The 21,748-nt window shown below is 65.1% G+C and overlaps 1 protein-coding gene across 1 annotated transcript; it reads left to right on the plus strand.

Annotated features, from left to right (window-relative positions):
* The first annotated feature begins 269 nt into the window (after positions 1–269).
* LMTK3 (lemur tyrosine kinase 3) lies at positions 270–17,892 on the plus strand. Its single transcript, XM_047079088.1, is given in 19 exon segments — positions 270–345; positions 1,281–1,414; positions 1,670–1,820; positions 2,337–2,413; positions 2,885–3,003; positions 5,318–5,405; positions 5,752–5,900; positions 6,364–6,448; positions 6,534–6,655; positions 6,809–6,958; positions 7,499–8,243; positions 8,245–8,604; positions 8,606–9,789; positions 9,791–10,011; positions 12,652–13,070; positions 14,332–14,467; positions 14,866–15,003; positions 17,087–17,231; positions 17,649–17,892. Coding segments are annotated over 19 exon segments (4,743 nt in total).
* Positions 17,893–21,748: the final 3,856 nt, after the last annotated feature.

The raw sequence follows: 21,748 nt of genomic DNA on the forward strand, positions 1-21,748 counted from the left end.
CCCCCCCCCCACCCCAGCAACCCCGGCTCCCCAGCTCCTCTCCTCTGTCCGCCTCTCCATCCCTTCATCTGTCTGTCCCTTCAAAGAGGGGGAGGGGGGTACCTGAGCCAGTAAGCAGCCCCTCCCTCCCCCTGTCCTGCGTCTCCTGCCCCTCTCCTGGGCCGGGGGGAGGCCAGGGTCGCGCGGGTCCCCATGGCTGGGGGCTGAGGGCCCGCCCCCCCCTCCTCCCCAGCCGCCACCACCTCCACCTCCCTTCCATCCTCGACAAGATGCCTGCCCCCGGCGCCCTCATCCTCCTCGCGGCCGTCTCCGCCTCCGGCTGCCTGGCGTCCCCGGCCCACCCCGGTGAGTCTGTCTGGCCATCCGGCTGTCCGGCGGCCCCCACCCCCACCCCGGCCTGCCCGGCGGGGTGGGGGGGGGGGTCTGTCCGCGGCGCTCCGGCTCCGTCACCTGCCTGCGCGTCTCCCCGCAGCCGAGCCGGGGCCTGGGGAGCCGCGGGGACGGTGCGTCCGTCAGCAGGGCCTGTGGGAGGAAGGCTGGGGGCTGGGTGGGGAGGGGGTCCGTTTGGGCAACATGTGTGTGTGCACACGCATGTGTGTGTGCAGGTGTGTGCCGGGAGCCGAGGAGGACGGGGCCGCCGGGGAGAATTGGGGGCAGCGGGGAGGCATTTCTAAGGGGGACACGGCATAGGAGGCTGGCTCTAGCTTTGGGGGAGACCCAGGGCTGGCGGGGTTCCCTTCTCAGGGGCTTGGGCTGGGGGCAGAGGACATGTGTGCGCTCCGCGAGTGCCTGGAAGAGACAGGCCTCAACGCCCGGAACTAGGGGGTTCCAGCGTGGGACAAGAATCTGCTCCCAGCCTGCAGTTGGGGGCTCATCTTCTTGCCCAAATAGGGGGGTAACGAGACTGGAGCGTATTTTAAATTCTGAGCGCTCCAGACTCCACTGTTAGACGTCTTTCCCTCAGTCCTCACTGGAATTCATCCAAGCCTGCGGTGAGGTGATTGGGGCGGCGGGGCGGGGGGGGGGGGGGTCCCAGCTTGGGGCTAGAGGAGGGACCCCACCCCCAACCCAACCACCTGAGAAGGCCTCAAACTACAACTCCCACAATGCCCTGGGCCATCCGGCTCCTCTGCCAAGGAGCCCCTGGTTGCGGAGCATTATGGGAGTTGTAGTCAATGCTGGCCAGGCTGGAGGTTGGGCGGGGGTGCGGGGGGGGGGGCATGGAGGCTGGGAGCTTGGGGCTTGAAGCCGGGACCCCAGCCCAGCCCTGATGCCCACAGATGGATTCGCCCTGGGCCGGGCGCCTCTGGCTCCTCCCTACGCCGTGGTCCTCATTTCCTGCTCCGGCTTGCTGGCCTTCATCTTCCTCCTCCTCACCTGTCTGTGTTGCAAACGGGGTGATGTCGGCTTCAAGGTGAGGTGCATGCGGGGGATTCACGTGGGCAGGAAGACCCCAGCGAGGCCTTGTGCCCCCAGGCCCAGTCGTTGGTGGGGGAGAGGGGCAGTAAGTCTGGGAGCACCTTCTGGCCTGGAGTTATGGCAAGAACCGGAGCCTTGGGAAGAAAATCGGGGGACAGCTCTAAGAAAGATGGGAAGGCATCCTGACCAGAAGGATGATGGCGTGTCTCAGCCCCGTGTTCTCCCCACCCCTCGCCTCTCCCGGCCCCAGGAGTTTGAGAACCCTGAAGGGGAGGACTGCTCCGGGGAGTACACTCCCCCGGCGGAGGAGACCTCCTCCTCACAGTCGCTGCCTGATGTCTACATTCTCCCGCTGGCTGAGGTCTCCCTGCCGATGCCTGCGCCGCAGCCTTCACACTCAGGTACGCTCCGCTCTCCACACCTTGACTAGGGTCCCGTGGTCCCAGGGGACAGGGTGGAAAGCCCTGAGGGTCTCCCCTCAGGGGCCAGGGAGCTGAGGTCCCAGGCAGCCAAGGGGAAAGGCAGAGGTGGGAGCCGCAGGATCTTGGAAGCAGCCTCCAGGGAGTCAGAGATCATCTTGGTGGAAGCCATCGATTAACCCCAAGCCGGATGTGGGGATTCTTGTGGGGCCATCGCTGGTGAGGTCAGCCTAGATCTCAGTCTCAGAGGCAGCCAACGGCAGGCTGAAGCCATGTCATAGGATCTTGAAAGGCCAAGGGGAAGGATTGATTGGATGCTGGGAGCTCGTGGGCAGCCAATGAGGAGGCTGAGCTCCCAACAAGGAATGTTGGGGCAGCCAATGAAAAGAGATTGGTATCTGCTTTGACCTCGGTCCACTCTGAGTTGGGGGAGGGGTGTCAGTGGCACTTAGGAGGGGAGAGAGACTAAGGGGGGCTCCCCTTTTTGCCCCCCCCCAGACATGACCACCCCCCTGGGCCTTAGCCGCCAACACCTCAGCTACTTACAAGAGATTGGGAGTGGCTGGTTTGGGAAGGTGAGTGGGGCTGGGGGTGGGAGGCAGGGGGGTCCGTACAATTCAGGGCTGTGCTCCTGTTCTGTGTCCATCCCCCCTGCTCCCACCACTTGTCATCTGTCCCCTGCCCCTCAGCCCACCCAGTGCCCTCACCTCTGTCCGCCTCTCACCTGCTCCCACCTACCCCATCGCCCCCACATCTGTCAGTCGGCGCCTCCCTCCTCACTCCATTGACCACTCTGCCTCGCCACCTGGCTCTCCACGCGTCCGTCTGTCCATCTTTCCATCCGTCCCTGCACCCATCGGACTCTGGGCCCGTGAGTCTCTCGCCCTGCGTCTGATGGGGGACACGGGTGGTGGGATCTGAAGGGAGAGGCTGGAACGGAGGTGGGGGCGGGGGGGACACTTGGAGCCATGCGCTCGGCTGGAGGCGGCCCTGGGGACGGGGCTGGGGAAGCTGCAGGCACTGACGCCCGGGTCCCCCTTGACCAGGTGATCCTGGGAGAGATTTTCTCCGACTACACCCCAGCCCAGGTGGTGGTGAAGGAGCTCCGAGCCAGCGCGGGGCCCCTGGAGCAGCGCAAGTTCATCTCGGAAGCACAGCCGTACAGGTACTGGGGGCTTTTCAGGGGACGTGGGCCCGGGAGGCCCACAGATATGGGTCTGGCAGCGTTTGGGAGTGGGCGGAGTATGGCTCGGGGTCAAACCTGGCTTGAATCCCGGAGGTACTTCTTCCTGGCTGTGCGACTTGGCGGACAGGATCGCCCTCTCTGAGCCTCAGTATCTTCATCCAGAAAGTGAGTCCAGGAAGCCCACACATTCTCAGGGGGGCCTTGAGGAGCTCTGTTGCGCCACCCCCCACCCCTGCTGTATGGTTAGGTCTGGAAAGGCAGGACCCTGTCTGACCCGCCCTTGCTTGGTCTCCCCTCCACTCTAAGGGCTTCTAGAAAAGCACTAGATAAACATTTGCTACATAAATGCCTTGCGAGGTAGCAGTTGCCCTGTCATGGAAAGGATACGTATACAGAGGCCCTTCATCAGTTGTAAAAGCGGGGTGTACCCTGAGAGATTCAGACACTGGACTTTCTCACCTTCATGTTCTAAACCTCTCATGGCTCCCTATTGCCTGCAGGACAAAGTCCCACTCCTCTGTACAGCCCACAGGCCTTGCAAGGCCTGCCCCTGTCCCCTTCCAGCCCCTGGCCCCCCTTGCCCCAGCCGCCCTGACCGCTTACTGATCCTTTCCCAGATCAGTCTCTTTCCTGCCTCAGGACCTTTGTCTTTGCTGCTCCCTCTGTCTAGAATATCATTCCTGGCTCACCCACCCGCAGCCCCGGATGGTGGGCTCTTTTCCCGTCCTCAGGTCTCTGGTCAGAAAGACCTTCCCTCACACACACACACACACACACACACACACTCCCACATCAGGAGCCCCCCCCCCCCAATGATCCGTCACGTTGATTCATGCGTTTCCTTCATAACACGTATCCTAGTTTGTCATTGGTTTCTTCCGTTTGCTTTCTTGTGTGGCTGCCTCTCCCCAGACCCATGCTGGCAACCACTAGCCACATATGGCTGTTTACATTTATCTTAAATAAAATGAAATCAAGTTAAAAACTCATTTCCTCAGCTACACTCACCACACATCTCCAAGGGCTCCGTAGCCGCACGTGGCCAGGGGCTCCCCTGTTGGGCAGCTCGGATCTAGAACCTTCCCGCCTTCACGGAAGGTTCAGTTGGCGAGGGCAGGGCAACACGGGACAGCTCCGGGGTCCATCGGCCCTTTGTAGACGTTGGCGGAGGGAGCCAGAGTCCTGAGATCAAATCCCAGCTCAGCCACCGTTGCTAGCTGTGGGACCCTGTGCGAGGCGCTTCCCTCTCTGGGCCTCCATTTCCTCTTGGATTAGATGGGAAAAATTATCCTGCCCAGCAGGGTTCCGGGGGTGGGGGTGGGGGGTGGATTTGATCCGCAGAAGTGGCCCGCCTTGTCCCGGATTAGCAGGTCTGCGCGTCCGTCAACATCCGCCATCCTGAACCTCGCATTCAGGCCTCCAGCCGTTTTTCAAGTCCCCGGCACGGGCGCTCTATGAACACGTTTGTCTCCCGATTCCCCGCCAGACCCCCGTGGGAAAATAACCCAGCACACACCTACCCGGAGCCAGGCCCTGGGCTGCAGGCCCGGAATGTTTTAATCTCCCTGCGGACCACCCCCCCCGGCCCCCCCCCCCCCGGCCGAGTAGCGGGGTCAAACCCTTCACTGCGCACCTAGTTACGCAGCCCCTGTCTAGGCACTGGGGACACGGCCACGTGAACAAAAAGCCCCCAAGTGTCTTGTCCTAGTGGAGCGCACCCCCTAGTGGAGGAGAGAGGCAATTAACAAAGGAAGAAAGAAATTTTCAGAAGAAAATGTCAGAGGCTGACAAGTGCCACCAGGAAAGAAGGCAGCGCGTGACAAGAGAGGGGGGCTATGGATGGTCACGGGAAAGGGGGTGATCTAGTCAGTCTAGGAGGACTCAGTCCCGCAAGCCTTGGGGGAAGCATGTTCCGGGCAGAGGGACGAGCCCGTTGCAAAGGTGGTGAGGCCCGTCGGAGAATCAAACCAGAGAAGGGGCTGGGGGAAGGGGCTGGGGGTGGGGGGGGGGGAGGGTAAGGTGAAGAGGAAGGAGGGCCAGGAGGCACCTGGGGGTCTGGCCTGGGAACTGGGGGGATAGTGGGGCAGCCCTGAGATGGGCCCCTGGGGAAGGAGGGTGCGTGCGGAGGGGGGTGTGAGTGTGGGTGTGTGGCCGGAGACCCGAGGTGAAGCAGCCGAGACCAAAGAGGTCGAAGCAACGTGTTGGTTCAGGGGAGGCTGGGGTGGGACAGAGGTCGGCGGTGGGCGGGAAGGGGCTGTTTCCTGACCCTGCCCCCTCCCCGCCCTGGCCCCAGGAGCCTGCAGCACCCCAACGTCCTCCAGTGCCTGGGCGTCTGTGTGGAGACACTGCCCTTTCTGCTGATCATGGAGTTCTGTCAACTGGTGAGGGTCTGCGGAGGGTGGGCAGAGGGGAGGCGGGGGGGGGGGGGGTCTGGACGGGCTGGGGGCTGCGAGCCAGCCTAGGGTCCTAGGGATCTTTCCCAATAACATGTGTGGCTTGAAGGCTTACTGTAGACGAGCACTCCCTCAGACGGCCTGCGGCCAACTAGCATGCGAGCTGGGTTCTGTGGCTAGGCCCTCTTAAGTAGCGGGGGAAACTGAGGCTCAGAGGGGCCGCCCACTGAGTGCAGAGGTCGCCCCCCTCCTCGCCTCGAATCGGCTGGATGTGTGGGGGTCCTGGAAGGGGGTGGTGGTGGTGGTACTGACTCCACCCACCCCTTCCTCCCAGGGGGACCTGAAGCGTTACCTCCGGGCCCAGCGGCCCCCTGAGGGCCTGTCCCCTGAGCTGCCCCCACGGGACCTGCGGACACTGCAGAGGATGGGCCTGGAGATCGCCCGCGGGCTGGCACATCTCCACTCCCACAACTACGTGCACAGGTGGCGGCCGGGGAGGGGAGCCGCGGGGAAGAGTGTGTAGGGGTACTACTTAGGGGAAGGAGGGGAGGCTATGGGGGTGGGAGGGAGGGCCACCGCGAAGGGGCTCAACGACCGGAGAAAGCGTGGTGGTGTCGGGAGGGGAGGAGTCAGGAGAGGGGCGGGACCATAGAGGCCAGGGGGAGGAGCCATGGAGGGGAGGGGTGAGAGGAGGAGAGGGGGCGGTATCGGGAGGGGAGGAGTCATAGAGGAGAGGAGGAGGAGGAGTCAGGAGAGGGGAGGAGTCCTAGAGGAGAAGGAGGAGTCAGGAGGGGAGGGGCCCTGGGGAGGAGGCGGAATCAGGCGAAGAGGTGGGAGGAAAAGCGGCAGGGGGCGGAGCCTGGAAAGGGGGCGGAGTGTGGGCGAGGCGGACGGTCTGGCCCAGGCGCTCCCCCCTTCTCACCTCCCGTCCCGGCCCCGCCCCCAGCGACCTGGCCCTGCGCAACTGCCTACTGACCTCCGACCTCACCGTGCGCATCGGAGACTACGGGCTAGCCCACAGCAACTACAAGGTGCGGGCTGCCCTCCATCGGGGCGGGGGGCGGGGGGCGCGCCCCCCTCCCCCACGCCTGACCCCGCTCCGGCCCGCCCCCCCAGGAGGACTACTACCTGACCCCCGAGCGCCTGTGGATCCCGCTGCGCTGGGCGGCGCCTGAGCTCCTTGGGGAGCTGCACGGGACCTTCATGGTGGTGGACCAGAGCCGCGAGAGCAACATCTGGTGAGGGGGCCCCGGGCCGCGCGAGGCCGAGGGCGGCAAGGAGGGTGGGAGGGTCACGGGGGGGGGGGGGGCTAGGGCTGTGGAACCCCCCCACCCCCCGCCAGGCGGGGCTGGGCAGGGCTCTGACCTCCCTCTGCCCTCGGCTCCCCGCAGGTCCCTGGGGGTGACCCTGTGGGAGCTCTTCGAGTTTGGGGCCCAGCCCTACCGCCACCTGTCAGACGAGGAGGTCCTCGCCTTCGTGGTCCGCCAGCAGCACGTCAAGCTGGCCCGGCCCAGGCTTAAGCTGCCCTATGGGGACTACTGGTGAGGACAGGGCCTGACCCCGGGCCCATGACCCCCCATCTACCCCGCCCCCCCCGCCGATGTCCTGGAGCCCCTCACCTCCGTGCACACCGCCCACGGTCTCCCTCGTGACTCGCTACATACACCCCCACCCGAGGAGTGGGGACACCCCCACACCTTTTGCCGGCATCTGCTGCTTGGAGGGGGTGAAACTGAGGCGGGCAGGGGCTGAGCTGGTGCTTGGAGCCTAGTTTCTCCACTCCTGTTTGCTTGGCTCGGATTCCAGGACCCACGGCCCAAACAGGAAGGCCGCCTATCACTTTCTCACATCCCCTGCTGTCTCCTCTTCTGGTTCTCTGTCCCCCCTGGTCGCACCCCCATCTCCATCACACACACGCACACACACACACCGGGTCTCTGTCCCCCTCTCTCTAGATCTCAATCCTCTTCTCCAGTCTCTCCCTGCGCCCCCCCCGCCCCTCCCCCCCACCCACCGGGAGCCCTCCACCCTCTCGCCGGGACTCCTCCCCACTCCCCTGTGCCTCCTTCCCTCTCCCCCAGGTACGACATCCTTCAGTCCTGCTGGCGGCCACCTGCCCAGCGCCCTTCGGCCTCTGACCTCCAACTGCAGCTCACTTACCTGCTCTCTGAGCGCCCCCCACGGCCCCCGCCCCCCCCACCCCCACCCCGAGACGGTCCCTTCCCTTGGCCCTGGCCCCCGCAGCACAGCGCGCCCCGCCCGGGGACCCTCTCCTCACCGTTCCCCCTTCTGGATGGCTTCCCTGGGGCCGACCCCGACGACGTGCTCACGGTAACTGAGAGCAGCCGCGGCCTCAACCTTGAGTGCCTGTGGGAGAAGGCGCGGCGGGGGGCCGGCCGGGGAGGGGGGGCGCCGCCCTGGCAGCCGGCGTCCGCGCCCCCAGCGCCCCATGCCAACCCCTCCAACCCTTTCTATGAGGCGCTGTCCACGCCCAGCGTGCTGCCCGTCATCAGCGCCCGCAGCCCCTCCGTGAGCAGCGAATACTACATTCGCCTGGAGGAGCACGGCTCCCCCCCAGAGCCCCTCTTCCCCAATGACTGGGACCCCCTGGACCCAGGAGTGCCTGCCCCCCAGGCCTCCCAGGCCCCTTCCGAGGTCCCCCAGCTGGTGTCCGAGACCTGGGCCTCCCCCCTCTTCCCTGCCGCTCGGCCCTTCCCGGCCCAGTCCTCAGCATCAGGAAGCTTCCTCCTGAGTGGCTGGGACCCCGAGGGCCGAGGCGCCGGGGAGACCCTGGCGGGAGACCCTGCCGAGGTGCTGGGGGAGCGGGGGTACCGCCCCGTGGGCAGAAGAGGAGGAGGAGGAGGAGGAGGGCAGCTCCCCGGGGGAGGACAGCAGCAGCCTCGGGGGTGGCCCCAGCCGCCGGGGTCCCCTACCCTGTCCCCTGTGCAGCCGGGAGGGGGCCTGCTCCTGCCTGCCTCTGGAGCGGGGGGATGCCGTTGCGGGCTGGGGGGGCCACCCCGCTCTTGGCTGCCCCCATCCCCCAGAGGACGACTCGTCCCTGCGGGCAGAGCGGGGCTCCCTAGCCGACTTGCCCCTGGCCCCCCCCGCCTCGGCCCCCCCCGAGTTTCTGGACCCCCTCATGGGGGCGGCGGCGCCCCAGTACCCCGGGCGGGGGCCACCTCCCGCTCCCCCCCCCCCCGCCGCCACCTCCCCGGGCCCCCGCGGACCCGGCCGTGTCCCCCGACCCTCCCTCGGCCGTGGCCAGTCCCGGCTCAGGCCTGTCGTCTCCGGGCCCCAAGCCGGGGGACAGCGGCTACGAGACCGAGACCCCTTTTTCCCCCGAGGGAGCCTTCCCAGGCGGGGGGGCAGCCGAGGAGGAAGGGGTCCCTCGACCGCGGGCTCCCCCCGAGCCCCCCGACCCGGGAGCGCCCCGGCCACCCCCAGACCCGGGTCCCCTCCCGCTGCCGGGGACCCGGGAGAAGCCGACCTTCGTAGTTCAAGTGAGCACCGAGCAGCTGCTGATGTCCCTGCGGGAGGACGTGACAAGGAACCTCCTGGGGGAGAAGGGGGCAAACCCCCGCGAGACGGGACCCAGGAAGGTGGGGAGAGGTCCCGGGAACAGAGAGAAAGCCCCGGGCCCGAGCAGGGACCCCACAGCCCTGGGCAGCGGGAAGAAAGCCCCAAGCCCGACCGAGGACCCGAGCCTCCCCGTGAACGGGGTGACAGTGTCGGAGAACGGGGGACAGAGAGCCCCAGGCATCGAGGAGAAGGTGGCGGAGAACGGGGCCCCAGGGACCCCCGAGAGAGAAGAGAAAGCGCTGGAGAAGGTGCTGGAGAATGGGGAGGTGACACCACCAAGGAGGGAGGAGAAAGTACTGGAGAATGGGGAGCTGAGGTCCCCCGAGAGAGAAGAGAAAGTGCTGGCGAATGGGGGCCTGACACCCCCAAAGATCGAGGAGAAGGTGTCAGAGAATGGGGGCCCGAGACTGCCCAGGAACACGGAGAGGCTGCCGGAGACTGGGCCTCGGAGAGCCCCAGGGCCCTGGGAGAAGGGGCCCGAGAGTGGGGTGTCAGCCCCAGAGACCTCGCTGGAGAGAGCCCCCGAGCCCGGCGCGGTGGCCTTGTCCCGGAACGGCGGGGCGACAGCCCCTGGCCCCACTGGCCCAGCCCCCAGGAGCGGGGTGCTGGAACCCGGGACCGAGAGGAGAGCCCCCGAGACTGGGGGGGCACCGAGAGCCCCCGGGGTTGGGAGGCTGGACCTCGGGAGTGGGGGCCGAGCCCCAGTGGGCATGGGGACGGCCCCCGGCGGCGGCCTCGGAAGCGGCGCGGACGCAAAGGCCGGATGGGTAGACAGCACGAGGCCACCGCCGCCACCCGCCGGAAGCACAGCCGAGGAGGCCGGAGCCAGCGCCCCAGAGAGCCAGGCCGGAGGTGGCCTCCGAGGGAGAGCCCGGGGTCCCAGACAGCAGGGCCGGCGGAGACACAGCACCCAGCACAGACGGGGACCCCCCCAAACCCGAGAGGAAGGGCCCCGAGATGCCACGACTGTTCTTGGACTTGGGACCTCCTCAGGGGAACAGCGAGCAGATCAAAGGTGAGGCTGCTGGGAGCAGGGGAGCGAGGTTGGGGGCCGAGGCCCGGCTCCTTCCAAGATGTGCGACGGGGCTGAGACCCTCAGGCTCCTGGGTGGCAGACAGGTCAGGCTGGCAATATGGGAGCAGACCTCGGAGCCACGCCGCCCGGGCTCCAGTCCCTCTCTAGCCCTGTGGCCTTGGACAAACCACCTTCCTTCTCTGTGCCTCAGTTTCCCTGCAAAAGTGGATGACGAGGATAGCGCCCACCTGATAGGGCCGGGAGGCTTAACTGTTAGGACTTCTGAAGACGTTAGCTCAGCGCCAGTCCTAAGTTCCTCTGCTTTATTATTGCGATTCACTTAGACCCCGGGGTCTCAAGCTCAGATGCCCACGGGGGCCAGGCAGGATGGTGGGGGGGGGGAGTGGAAGGAGTCGTCTGGGAGAGGTGGGGTGGGAGCCGGGGGGGGGGTGTCGAAAGGCGGCCCCTTCTCAGCTCCCCCTCGGGAACGCCCACCTGGTGTGGCCAAATCTGCCCCTTTTCCCTTTTAAACCAGAGCCCCGGGTGTTGTAACGGCCGAAACCAATTCCAGCGAAGCCCATCCTCGCGCTGGGTTGCCAGCGTGTGATTCCCTGGTTTAAACCTTCCACCAAGGGGAGGCATCTATCCCGGGTGCCGGGCCCTGAGCTGCCCAAAGCTGGGACCCGGGGAGCTTCACACCCTGCCCTGTCTCCCCCACCCCACCATGCTACGGGTGCCCTAAAAGCAATAGACGTGCCTTTTCTGGAAACGGAGTTGGGGTAGGAACGCAGAAAATGCTTGGTCACCGAGGGGGACTGATTTAAGAGAAAGATAAACCGCCCCTGTTTAGATATGAACAAAGGGACTGTGGTTCCAGCGGGATCACCCGCAGGACCGATTTCCTTAAATAGCGCTGTGAAGGTTATACATGATGGGAGGGACCCTGTGGCGATCTCACGGCCACACTTGGGGATAAGGTTATCATCTGTTTACCAGAGGAGGCTGCTTCCTGTTTATCGGGAGGGAAAGGTCAGGGAAGGAGCTGGGCACGGAACTTTGCCTTCCTCGAAGCCCGCGGTATTAGAATGACACGACTTCCTTGAGATTGTTGTGGGCAATTTGCAACCAGCTGTGGCAGGAAAGACCCCCCCCCTCCCACCCCCAGGCAGCATGAAAATGTCAGGAGCTGGGCACCTAAGACGCCTCAGAAGATCGGTGGGGGACGGTGTTGCTGGGTGGGAAGATGCTGGGAATAGCTTGCCTTTTTGTTTTTTTTTTAAACTGCACGAACTCCTACTCATCCTTCAAGACCCCACTCAAATTTCCCCTTCCCTGGGAAGCCTTCCTGATTTCCAAAGGCTACCACCCTGTCCTTCCTGAGAGCTCCTTGAGAGCTCCCTCACAGCCCCCAACCCCATCGCCCTGAGATGGATGGTCAAGGAAGGCCTCAAGGAGGTGACTTTTGAGCAGATGTGAAGGAAGTAAGCTGGGTGGACATCTGGGGGAAGGGTGCTTCGGGTGGAGGGCACTGAGATGGGCACTGACTTGGCATGCTCGGGGGACAGCAAAAGGCCAGTGAAGCCGAATGGAGGGCACGGAGGGTGGAGAGTGACCCGATTCACGTCCAGCCTTTCTCCCTGCTCTGCCCTGACCCTCCTCTCATCCCCGCCACTGCCCGCACGGGGCCCGTCACATCATTTACTTCTGCATTAATGGACGAATGGGTGGCCCCTGTTCATTTACCAGTGCGGAGACAGAGGCCCAGAGAGGTGAATCTGCTTGCCCTGGGGCACACAGCAAGTGACCGGGGACCTGAAAAGTCCTTGCCTTCCAGCAGGCTGAGATCAGGGAGTCTTAGGGCAGGGCAAAAACCTGGATGGAGATGGTTAGACACCCCAGTTTTTTGGTCTGGTACTTGAGGGCCAGAGAGGGAAAGTACCTTGGTCAACATCACGTAGCAGGGAACATTCATTCATTGATCCCACAGATATTGGCTGAGTACCTCTATATGCTTGGGGATGCGGCCAGAATGAGCCCAATTCAAGTCTCTGTTCTATGGCAAGGCGCACACGAATCACAGCACCGCAGAAATAGTCACATGCTGAGATAATCTGCTTGGAAGGAGCGGTGCTTGGTGCTATGGGGTGCGGAGCGGACCGCCTTGCCTGACCTCCTGGGAGAGCTCTGAAGGCTTGAAAGCCCGGCCTGAGCTGGAGGAGGAATGGGACTTGAATTAGAAAAGGAAGTGCCGGGCAGAAGGAACAGCCTATGCAAAGGCTCAGAGGTGGGAGGAATGGGGTGGGGGGAGGGGCGGCCCCAGGGGCGGGATGGAGGCCGAGTCAGAATGAGGTGTGGACGGAGGAGCCCGGAGAGGGCAACAGGGCCAGGGCACTTGGGCCTGGTGGGAGGCGCAGCGAAGTTGGGGCTGTGTGATGTGAACACTGACTGGGGAGTCAAGGAGAGGGTTAACCCCTGGAGGAGGGCGTGGAGAAAGGCCCCAGAGTCGCAGCCTTTTGGTTCACAAGAGGGGAAACCGAGGCTCCTAGCGTGGCCCGAGATTGCCTGAGGATACACAGCTAGGCAGGAGGGCATGCCTCAGTTTCCCCGGGAGCAGCGGCTCACCGGGTCTCTCCCCTCGCAGCCAAGCTCTCGCGGCTCTCTCTGGCGCTGCCGCCGCTCACGCTCACGCCGTTCCCGGGGCCGGGCCCGCGGCGACCCCCGTGGGAGGGCGCGGACGCCGGGGCGGCTGGCGGGGAGGCCGGCGGGGCGGGGGCGCCGGGGCCGGCGGAGGAGGACGGGGAGGACGAGGACGAGGACGAGGAGGAGGACGAGGAGGCGGCGGCGGCGGCGGGCGCGGCGGCGGGGCCGCGGGGCCCCGGGAGGGCGCGGGCAGCCCCGGTGCCCGTCGTGGTGAGCAGCGCCGACGCGGACGCGGCCCGCCCGTTGCGGGGGCTGCTCAAGTCTCCGCGCGGGGCCGACGAGCCCGAGGACAGCGAACTGGAGAGGAAGCGCAAGATGGTCTCCTTCCACGGGGACGTGACCGTCTACCTCTTCGACCAGGTGCGCGGCCCCGGGAAGGGCAGGGCCTGGGGGCGGGGCCGGGGCGGGGCCATCGGGGTGGGGGCGGGGCTGGGGAGGCCCGGGGAACGGGGCTGGACTTGGATGACGGGGTAAGGCCTTGGGTGTGGAGACGGGGCCTGGGAATGGGGCGGAGCCCGGAGGATGGGCCCAGCCCAGGGCGGGGTTGAGGCCTGGAATGAGGGGGGCGGGGAGGCCTGTGATGGGGGAGAGCGCGGGAGGGCCGGGGTTGCGGGGGGGGGGGGGTTGGAGAGTGAGAAGGGATCTAGAAGGAAGGCGGGGGAGATGCCTGGTAGTCAGGGCAGGGCCCGGGGAAGCTGTAGGGAGAAGGCCCGGAGAGGATTGGGGCGTGGTCTGGACGACGGGGGCGGAGCCAAGTGAAGTTCGGGTCTGGGGTGGTCCACCCGCGCGCGCTAGTGGTCGAGGCAAAGGGGCCGGCTCAGGATGAAGCGGATTTTACCCACGAGGGGCGGGCCGTGGCGAGGCTGCAGGTAGGGCTGAGGAGAGGCGGCTTGCAGTGTTGAGATACTAAGCGCAGGAGGGGTGGGTTCAGAGACGGTCGGGGCTAGAGAACCGGGGCGGGGCTTAGAGAGGTGGCCTGAAAATTGTAAGGCTGGGAGGATATTGGAGAAAAGAAAAAAGAGCGGGATGGTGCTTATGGACTGGGGCCTGGATGGGTCTGGATGGGTCTGGGTGAGCCTGGAGCGGGGCACACCGGGCTGCGGTCCTGAGATGAGAGTCAGGAGCGTGGGCCTGGGCCTCAGAAGAGAAGGGTGGGGCTCGGAGGGCTGGAGCGCGGCGACTTCAGGGGGCGAGACTTAGAGGCTCGAGGGAGGGTCGGGGTGTGCAGGATACGGTAGGGGTTCGGAGCAAGGTCCCGAACTTGGACGCCTGTGGCCGAGATGTCGGAAGTAGTTAGGGGTCATGGAGACGAGGCAGCATTTATGGAGGCAATATTGGTTTAGGGGGCTCCCAGGGAATCATTGCGTTAAGGAGAGAATACCCGTGGTGGGGTGCTTAGCTGTGGGCGGGGAGGAGCCTCCGGCCGGGGTGGGGTTAAGGCTGACATGAGGCTTTGAAGGCAGAGTAGGGGCCCCAGCCACTTCCAAAGAGGGTGGGTGCGACTGCAAATTGGGACACCTGAAGCCCCAGAGATGTTAGCAGGCTTTGTTGCTCCTTGGGAATGCAGTGGGTGGGATGCGACGGTTCGCCCCCTCTCGCCTCCCCTAATCTACCTCCACAGGAGACGCCAACCAACGAGCTGAGCGTCCAGGGCCCCCCCGAGGGGGACACGGACCCGTCAACGCCCCCAGCGCCCCCGACGCCTCCCCACCCCGCCACCCCCGGAGATGGGTTTCCCAGCAACGACAGCGGCTTTGGTGAGGGGCTGCGTGGGACCTGGAGTGGGCGGAGCAGGGGCGGGGCCTGGAAGGAGGCGGGGCCGAGCTGGGGCGGGACCTGGAGGCGGGGCCGAGCTGGGGCGGGACCTGGAGGCGGGGCCTGGAGGCGGGGCCGAGCTGGGGCGGGGCCTGGAAGGGGGCCGAGCTGGGGCGGGGCCGAGCTGGGGCGGGGCCTGGAGGCGGGGCAGAGCTGGGGCGGGGCCTGGGGGCGGGGCAGAGCTGAGTCTGGGCCGCAGGGACGTACTGCTGGAGGCAGGTGCCTGAGGACGGGCTGGGTTGGAGGACTGGAGCTGAAGTTCAGGGGCTCCAAAAGCGCCCGAGGGTCTGACCGCATCCTCTCCTCTTCTCCCTAACCCCCCCCCCCACCCCGCTGCTAGGAGGCAGTTTCGAATGGGCGGAGGATTTCCCCCTCCTCCCCCCGCCAGGCCCCCCCCTGTGCTTCTCCCGCTTCTCCGTCTCGCCTGCGCTGGAGACCCCGGGGCCCCCCGCCCGGGCCCCCGACGCCCGGCCCGCAGGTACAGTGCTTCAGACCCTCTGGCCTGCTCCTCCCTCTGCTGGCCTCTCTCCCCATCTGTTTACCCACTTTCTCGTCCCCATGTCTGAATTTCCCTCTTTGCCCTCAGTCTCTCTCCTCCCCTCTCAGTCGACCCTGGCTGTTCGGTCCTGAGACCCCACCCAACTCTGGTACCAGCTCAGACCAGGCAGTGGTCATCAGATGGGCTGGGGTAGTCGCACCCCTTCCCTGAGCCTCAGTTTCCCCTTCTGTAAGGATCCCTTCGCAGACTTGCTCCTCTTTGCCCCGTCTCTTGCCTGGCACCTGTCAGATCTTGATCCCACATCCGTTTGGGGACGTGGGTTGATCAGAAGCAGACAAGGAGAGAGAGGAAACCAGTGTGCTTCAGAGCTGCTTAGTTGAACCGGAGCGGAGAGAACATGGGGTAGATTCTAGTCTCACCCCCATTTTACAAACGAGAAAACTGAGGCACAGAAGAATGCGGAGCCAGGATCCAAACCCTGCTGCCTGCCCTCTGAGTCAGTTTCCTTTTTTTTTTTTAATTTATTTTATATTTTAAAAATTTATTTATTTAAGTCACCTCTTCACCCAGCGTGGGGCTCGACCTCACGACCCCCGAGATCAAGAGTCATAGTTACGTTCCACCGACTGAGCCAGCCAAACACCCCTGAGTCAGTGTTCCTTTCCTGTATTTCACATACGCCAAAGAGCTAATCTTCACCCTCATCTTGGGAGACGGCCACCACACCCTTAGTTTCTGACGGTCCCCAAGCTAAGGCCTATTTTACAGAGGAGGGCACAGCAATGTCTCTCCCGTCCGAACTGGGTCTGGAGAGATCAGACTCTGGCTCTCTGCCGCCCCCTGCTGCCGCTCCTGAGAATAGCCTTGGATGCTGAGCTCGCACCGCTCTGGGCAGGTGCAGGTGTTCCCAGAGGAGAGAGCGAGAAGGTAGAAGGTGCAACCTTCCCCTTTCAGGGAGGGGGACAGTCCTGCTCCCCTAGATCGTGCCTGAGTCCAGCTGTTGGCCCTGCCACTCCTCGGCTGTATAACCTAGAGGCAGTCACTCTCCTTCTCTGTGCCTCAGTTTTCTCATCTGCAGAATGGGGACGATCACAGGCTCTAACTCTTAGGGTTCTCAAGGGGATTCAATGGTTTAACCCTACGCGCGCACACACACACACACACACACACACAGCACAGCCTGGTCAAGCAGCAGGGGTCTCTCCCTGCGCTTAATGAAGTCGAAGTTCACCGAGCATTTGCTAAGCACAGGTGCCGCGCTGGGCACGGGGGGGGGGGGGCACTGATTCCATGCTGAGCAAGATACATGAGCCCCACTCCGCCCTACCCAACCCAGAGACACTGACCCGCCCCCCCCCCAAGTCTTGCAGTAAATGAGGAAGTCCTGGAGGCACTAGGGAGCCATGGGCCAGCTGTGAACGGGGCAAGGGCAGCAGCAGCCGCTGGTGTAGGAAGACCACCCCCCCCCCCCGGGGCCACATGGTGGCGACTGGAGGCTGGGAGGCTAGACAGGAGGCCAGGGCGAGCGTCCAGGCGGGAGAGGAGAGAACAGACAGGGTTTGGGGCGGGAAGGACGGGGCTGAGGGCAGACTCCAGGTGCCACCTCAAATGTCACTTCCTCCCAGAGGTCTTCATGGGGACAGGGTGGGGTGGGTTCCAGACGTGGGGACACTGCCAAGTGGTGAGTCAGGGCTGAGGCCAGCAGGGCCAGGATGCCAAGATGACTTCACCTTCAATCACCGGGAGAGGGGAGGGAGGGCCCAGTCGTGTGAAACCCTAAGTCCCTTCACTGCGGTGGGCCTGGCAGGCAAGCTGTGGAACCTGTTTCCCAAGGCCGAGGTGTGGGGTCCAGGCCCGGCCCCCTTTCCCCCCCCTCCCCACCCCCCTGTGCTCGGCGTGGCTCGTGGCTCTGCCCACTTAACCGGCGCGCCCTGAGTGATGCCCCAGCGTCTCTCCGCTCCTTCGAAAAGGACACGAGGGTCATGCTCCCCTTTTAAAGAGAGGGGAAACCGAGGCTCAGGGACAGGAGTGAGGGCCACGGCTTGGCCCTCGGGTCACTCAGGTAAGATCTGCGGGGTGGAGAGCGAGGGCGCCCCCTGTGTGGCCCTGGGTGGGAGCCGCCACCCCCCCCCCCAGACCTTGGTTTGCCGGATCTGTGGAATGGGTGGGGGCTTCCGCGGGGACAGGAGGGGCCATGCAACAGTTAGGTGGGAAGGCGCTTTGCGTCAGGCCCTGTGCTGGGCCCTGGGGCTGTCTGGAGAGCTTACCTTCTAGGGAGGCAAACAGACGGACAGGAAGCTACCAGAGGATGACTGGGATCCAGATAGAATGGGGGGAGGGGTGGGGTCACCAGGGGGGTGACTGCCTGACCCAGAAGGGCCTCCAAGGCGCGGGTCTGCCTTATGTGGGAAGGGATAAGGAAAGGGCATTCCGGGGGGGGGGGGAGGGACAGCCATGCAAAGGCCCTGGGGTAGGATTGTACTTGGAGCCGAGGAGCCAGGAGGCCGGCGTAAGGACAGAAATGGGACCCGGTGCGGATTTTGCTTTCCACTCGGAGGGAGACAGAAGCCTTGAGCCCGTCTGCCCGATAATTCGCTTTCGGTCTCCACTCCCTCCGTCCTCAGGCCCCGTGGAGAACTGACTCCCCGAAGACCCCACCCCCCCGCACCCCCGGAAGAGGGGCTGAGGGTAGAATCCTCTGTGGACGACGGAGCCACTGCCACCGCCGCAGACGCCGCCTCCGGGGAGGCTCCTGAGGCTGGGCCCTCCCCCTCCCCCACCATGTGCCAAACGGGAGGCCCCGGCCCCCCGCCCCCTAGCCCCCCGGACGGCTCCCCCGAGCCCCCCGACCCCCTCGGTGCCAAATGAGGCAGGCAGCCCCTCGCCCCTCCCTGGAGAGCCGCCTTTCTTGGAACTGAACTGAACTCTTTCGGGCCTGGAGCCCCTCGGCACAGCGGAGGCCCCTCCTCACCCACTCCTGGCCCCAGAGAGGGGCTGCAGGCTTCGGGGACCTGGACCCCCCCCCCATCTCGCGTCTCCCCTCCCCCCCCACCCCGCCCCCAGCCCGGCCCCCGGAGGGGCCTTTGGTTCAAACCTTCGCGTGGCATTTTCACATTATTTAAAAAAGACAAAAACAACTTTTTGGAGGAACGGCGGGCCTGTGTGTCTTTCGGGGCAGGGCGCGCGGGGGAGGGCCCGGGAGAGGCCGCCTTCCGCCCGCCCCCTTCACAGACGGGAATGTCGAGGCCCAGGAAGGCGGAAGCGCCCTGCGGTGGTGAGGCTGCGGCTTTGCTTCTCTGGACCCCGGCTGTGCCTGGTGCTGGCCGCACTGACCTGGGCGGCAGCCTCCGCGTGACACGAGCCGCGTTGACACAAGGTGGCTGGGGGGGGGGGGGCTGGGGAGGGGGTGCTCGGGAACGACCTGCCGGCACCCACACGGCCCCTGGCCGCACATCTCAGAAGCCTCCGAGGCCAGGCACTACCTCCCTGCCCACCGTGGCCTTGCCTCAGTTTACCTGTGTCTCCGTGTGGCCGCCCACCTCCCATGAGACGTTCCCGTCTCTCCACCTGGGCCCCTCTTCCTAATTCTGTTTGTTGGAGTTTCTCCGGCTGTACTGTTTTCTCCTCCTCTGTGCCTCCCCGTCGCCTGCCTGTCTCTATTATGTCTTTCTCTGCCTTTGTGTTTACCCCCGATTCCTTTTCCTCCGTTTCTCCTGGGCTCTTGGACTGATTCTGCCTCCCCCCCCCCCCCGGGGTCTGCCTTTGCGTCTCTAATCTCCTGGCTTCAACCTGTCCCCCGTCGCCTCCCTACTGCAGACATTGGCATATTTGAGGGACTCACTTGAGACCCGAGGGAAGGGCCCAGGGGTGGGGGTCCGGCTGGGAGGCTGTGGGCTCCTGGCTTAGGAGTTAAGGTGATGAAGGCGTTAGGGTCACTTGTAAGTCTGGGGGATGGAGAAAGGGAGGGGGGAGGGGGCCCCCAGGATCTGAGGGAGGAGGGGCTGGGGGCTGGAGTCTGGGTCTGAGGGAGGAGGGGGCTGGGGGCAGGACTCCTGGGTCTGAGAGAAGAGGGGTTGGGGGCCAGGACTCCAGGATCTGAGGGAGGAGGGGCTGGGGGCAGGACTCCTGGGTCTGAGGGAGGAGGGGCTGGGGGCCAGGACTCCTGGGTCTGAGAGAAGAGGGGTTGGGGGCCAGGACTCCAGGATCTGAGGGAGGAGGGGGCTGAGGGTCTGGACTCCTGGGTCTGAGAGAGGAGGGGGCTGGGGTTCAGGACTTCTGGGTCTGAGAGAGGAGGGGGCTGGGGGTCTGGACTCCTGGGTCTGAGAGAAGAGGGGTTGGGGGCCAGGACTCCAGGATCTGAGGGAGGAGGGGTCGGGGCCAGGACTCCTGGGTCTGAGGGAGGAGGGGCTGGGGGCCTGATTCCTGGGTCTGAGGGAGGAGGGGCTAGGGGTCTGGACTCCTGGGTCTGAGGGAGGAGGGGCTGGGGGTCAGGACTTCAGGGTCTGAGGGAGGAGGGGCTGGGGGCCCGGACTCCCGGGTCTGAGGGAGGAGGGGCTGGGGGCAGGACTCCTGGGTCTGAGAGAAGAGGGGTTGGGGGCCAGGACTCCAGGATCTGAGGGAGGAGGGGCTGGGGGCAGGACTCCAGGATCTGAGGGAGGAGGGGTCGGGGCCAGGACTCCTGGGTCTGAGGGAGGAGGGGCTGGGGGCCTGATTCCTGGGTCTGAGGGAGGAGGGGCTAGGGGTCTGGACTCCTGGGTCTGAGGGAGGAGGGGCTGGGGGTCAGGACTTCAGGGTCTGAGGGAGGAGGGGCTGGGGGCCCGGACTCCCGGGTCTGAGGGAGGAGGGGCTGGGGGCAGGACTCCTGGGTCTGAGAGAAGAGGGGTTGGGGGCCAGGACTCCAGGATCTGAGGGAGGAGGGGCTGGGGGCAGGACTCCAGGATCTGAGGGAGGAGGGGTCGGGGCCAGGACTCCTGGGTCTGAGGGAGGAGGGGCTGGGGGCCTGATTCCTGGGTCTGAGGGAGGAGGGGCTAGGGGTCTGGACTCCTGGGTCTGAGGGAGGAGGGGCTGGGGGCCTGGACTCCTGGGTCTGAGGGAGGCAGGGACTAGAGGCCTGGACTCCTGGGTCTGAAGGAGGCGGGGACTGGGGGTCTGGACTCCTGGGTCTGAGGGAGGAGCGGGTGCAGGGCTGGAGGCTGGGTCTGAGGGAGGAGGAGCTGGGGGCCCGGACTCCCGGGTCTGAGGGAGGAGGGGCTGGGGGCAGGACCCCTGGGTCTGAGGGAGGAGGGGCTGGGGGCCCGGACTCCCGGGTCTGAGGGAGGAGGGGCTGGGGGCAGGACCCCTGGGTCTGAGGGAGGAGGGGCTGGGGGGCAGGACCCCTGGGTCTGAGGGAGGAGGGGCTGGGGGTCTGGACTCCTGGGTCTGAGGGAGGAGGGGCTGGGGGCAGGACCCCTGGGTCTGAGAGAAGAGGGGTTGGGGGCCAGGACTCCAGGATCTGAGGGAGGAGGGGCTGGGGGCAGGACTCCAGGATCTGAGGGAGGAGGGGATGGGGGCAGGACACCTGGGTCTGAAGGAGGAGGGGCTGGGGGCCTGATTCCTGGGTCTGAGGGAGGAGGGGCTGGGGGTCTGGACTCCTGGGTCTGAGGGAGGAGGGGCTGGGGGCAGGACCCCTGGGTCTGAAGGAGGAGGGGCTGGGGGCCTGATTCCTGGGTCTGAGGGAGGAGGGGCCTGGGGGTCAGGACTCCTGGGTCTGAGCGAGGAGGGGCTGGGGGTCTGGACTCCTGGGTCTGAGGGAGGAGGGGCTGGGGGCCTGATTCCTGGGTCTGAGGGAGGAGGGGCCTGGGGGTCAGGACTCCTGGGTCTGAGGGAGGAGGGGCTGGGGGGTCAGGACTCCTGGGTCTGAGGGAGGAGGGGGCTGGGGACAGGACTCCTGGGTCTGAGGGAGGAGGGGCGGGGGGCCTGGACTCCTGGGTCTGAGGGAGGAGGGGGCTGGGGGCCCGGACTCCCGGGTATGAGGGAGGAGGGCCGTATTAGCTCACTAGGGCTGCTGTAGCCAAGTGCCACGAATCGGGTGGCTGAAACCACAGACACTCTCTCAGTTCTGGAGGCTAGAATCCAAGATTAAGGGCTCCGCGGGGGTCCTCGGAATCAGTTCCTTCTGAGGCTGTGAGGGACAATCCGTTAGTGACTCCCCTAGCTTCCGGTGCTCTCCTGGCAATCTCTGATGCTCCCCAGTGTGTAGGAGCCTCACCCGAATCTCTGCCTTCACCTTCATGTGCGTTCTCCCCGTGTGTGTAGTTCCAAAATTTCTCTTCGCGTAAGGACACTCGTCATACTGGATTCGTGCCCGCGTTAATGACCTAATCTTAACTGATTGCATCTACAATGACCCCATGTTCAAGTAAGCCCACATTCTGCGTTACTGCGGGGTTAGGACTTCAACATCCTGATTCCAAGGGGGATAGAATTCAACCCGTAACGAGGGGGTTGGGAACTTGGGGTCTGGGGAGAGGTGGGAGGCGGAAACCAGAATTCTGTCTTTGGGGAGGAGATGATGGCCTTGGGGCAAAAGCGGACAATTGTGAGCTGATGGGTCTGGTTTGGATGGCCCACGGGTGATTCCAGCTTAACTAAGTTGGCCAAACCAGAACCCCGGACCCCCACCCCCCAAACTCCCTCTCCGACCATCTCAGGAAACGGCATTGGGGTGCGCCAGTGGCTCAACCCA

This window comes from Lynx rufus, unplaced genomic scaffold, assembly GCF_022079265.1.
Source record: "Lynx rufus isolate CCGP_SWC_20201006 ecotype Redwood Valley unplaced genomic scaffold, mLynRuf1.p SCAF_16, whole genome shotgun sequence".
In the NCBI taxonomy this organism is placed as follows: Eukaryota; Metazoa; Chordata; class Mammalia; order Carnivora; family Felidae; genus Lynx; species Lynx rufus.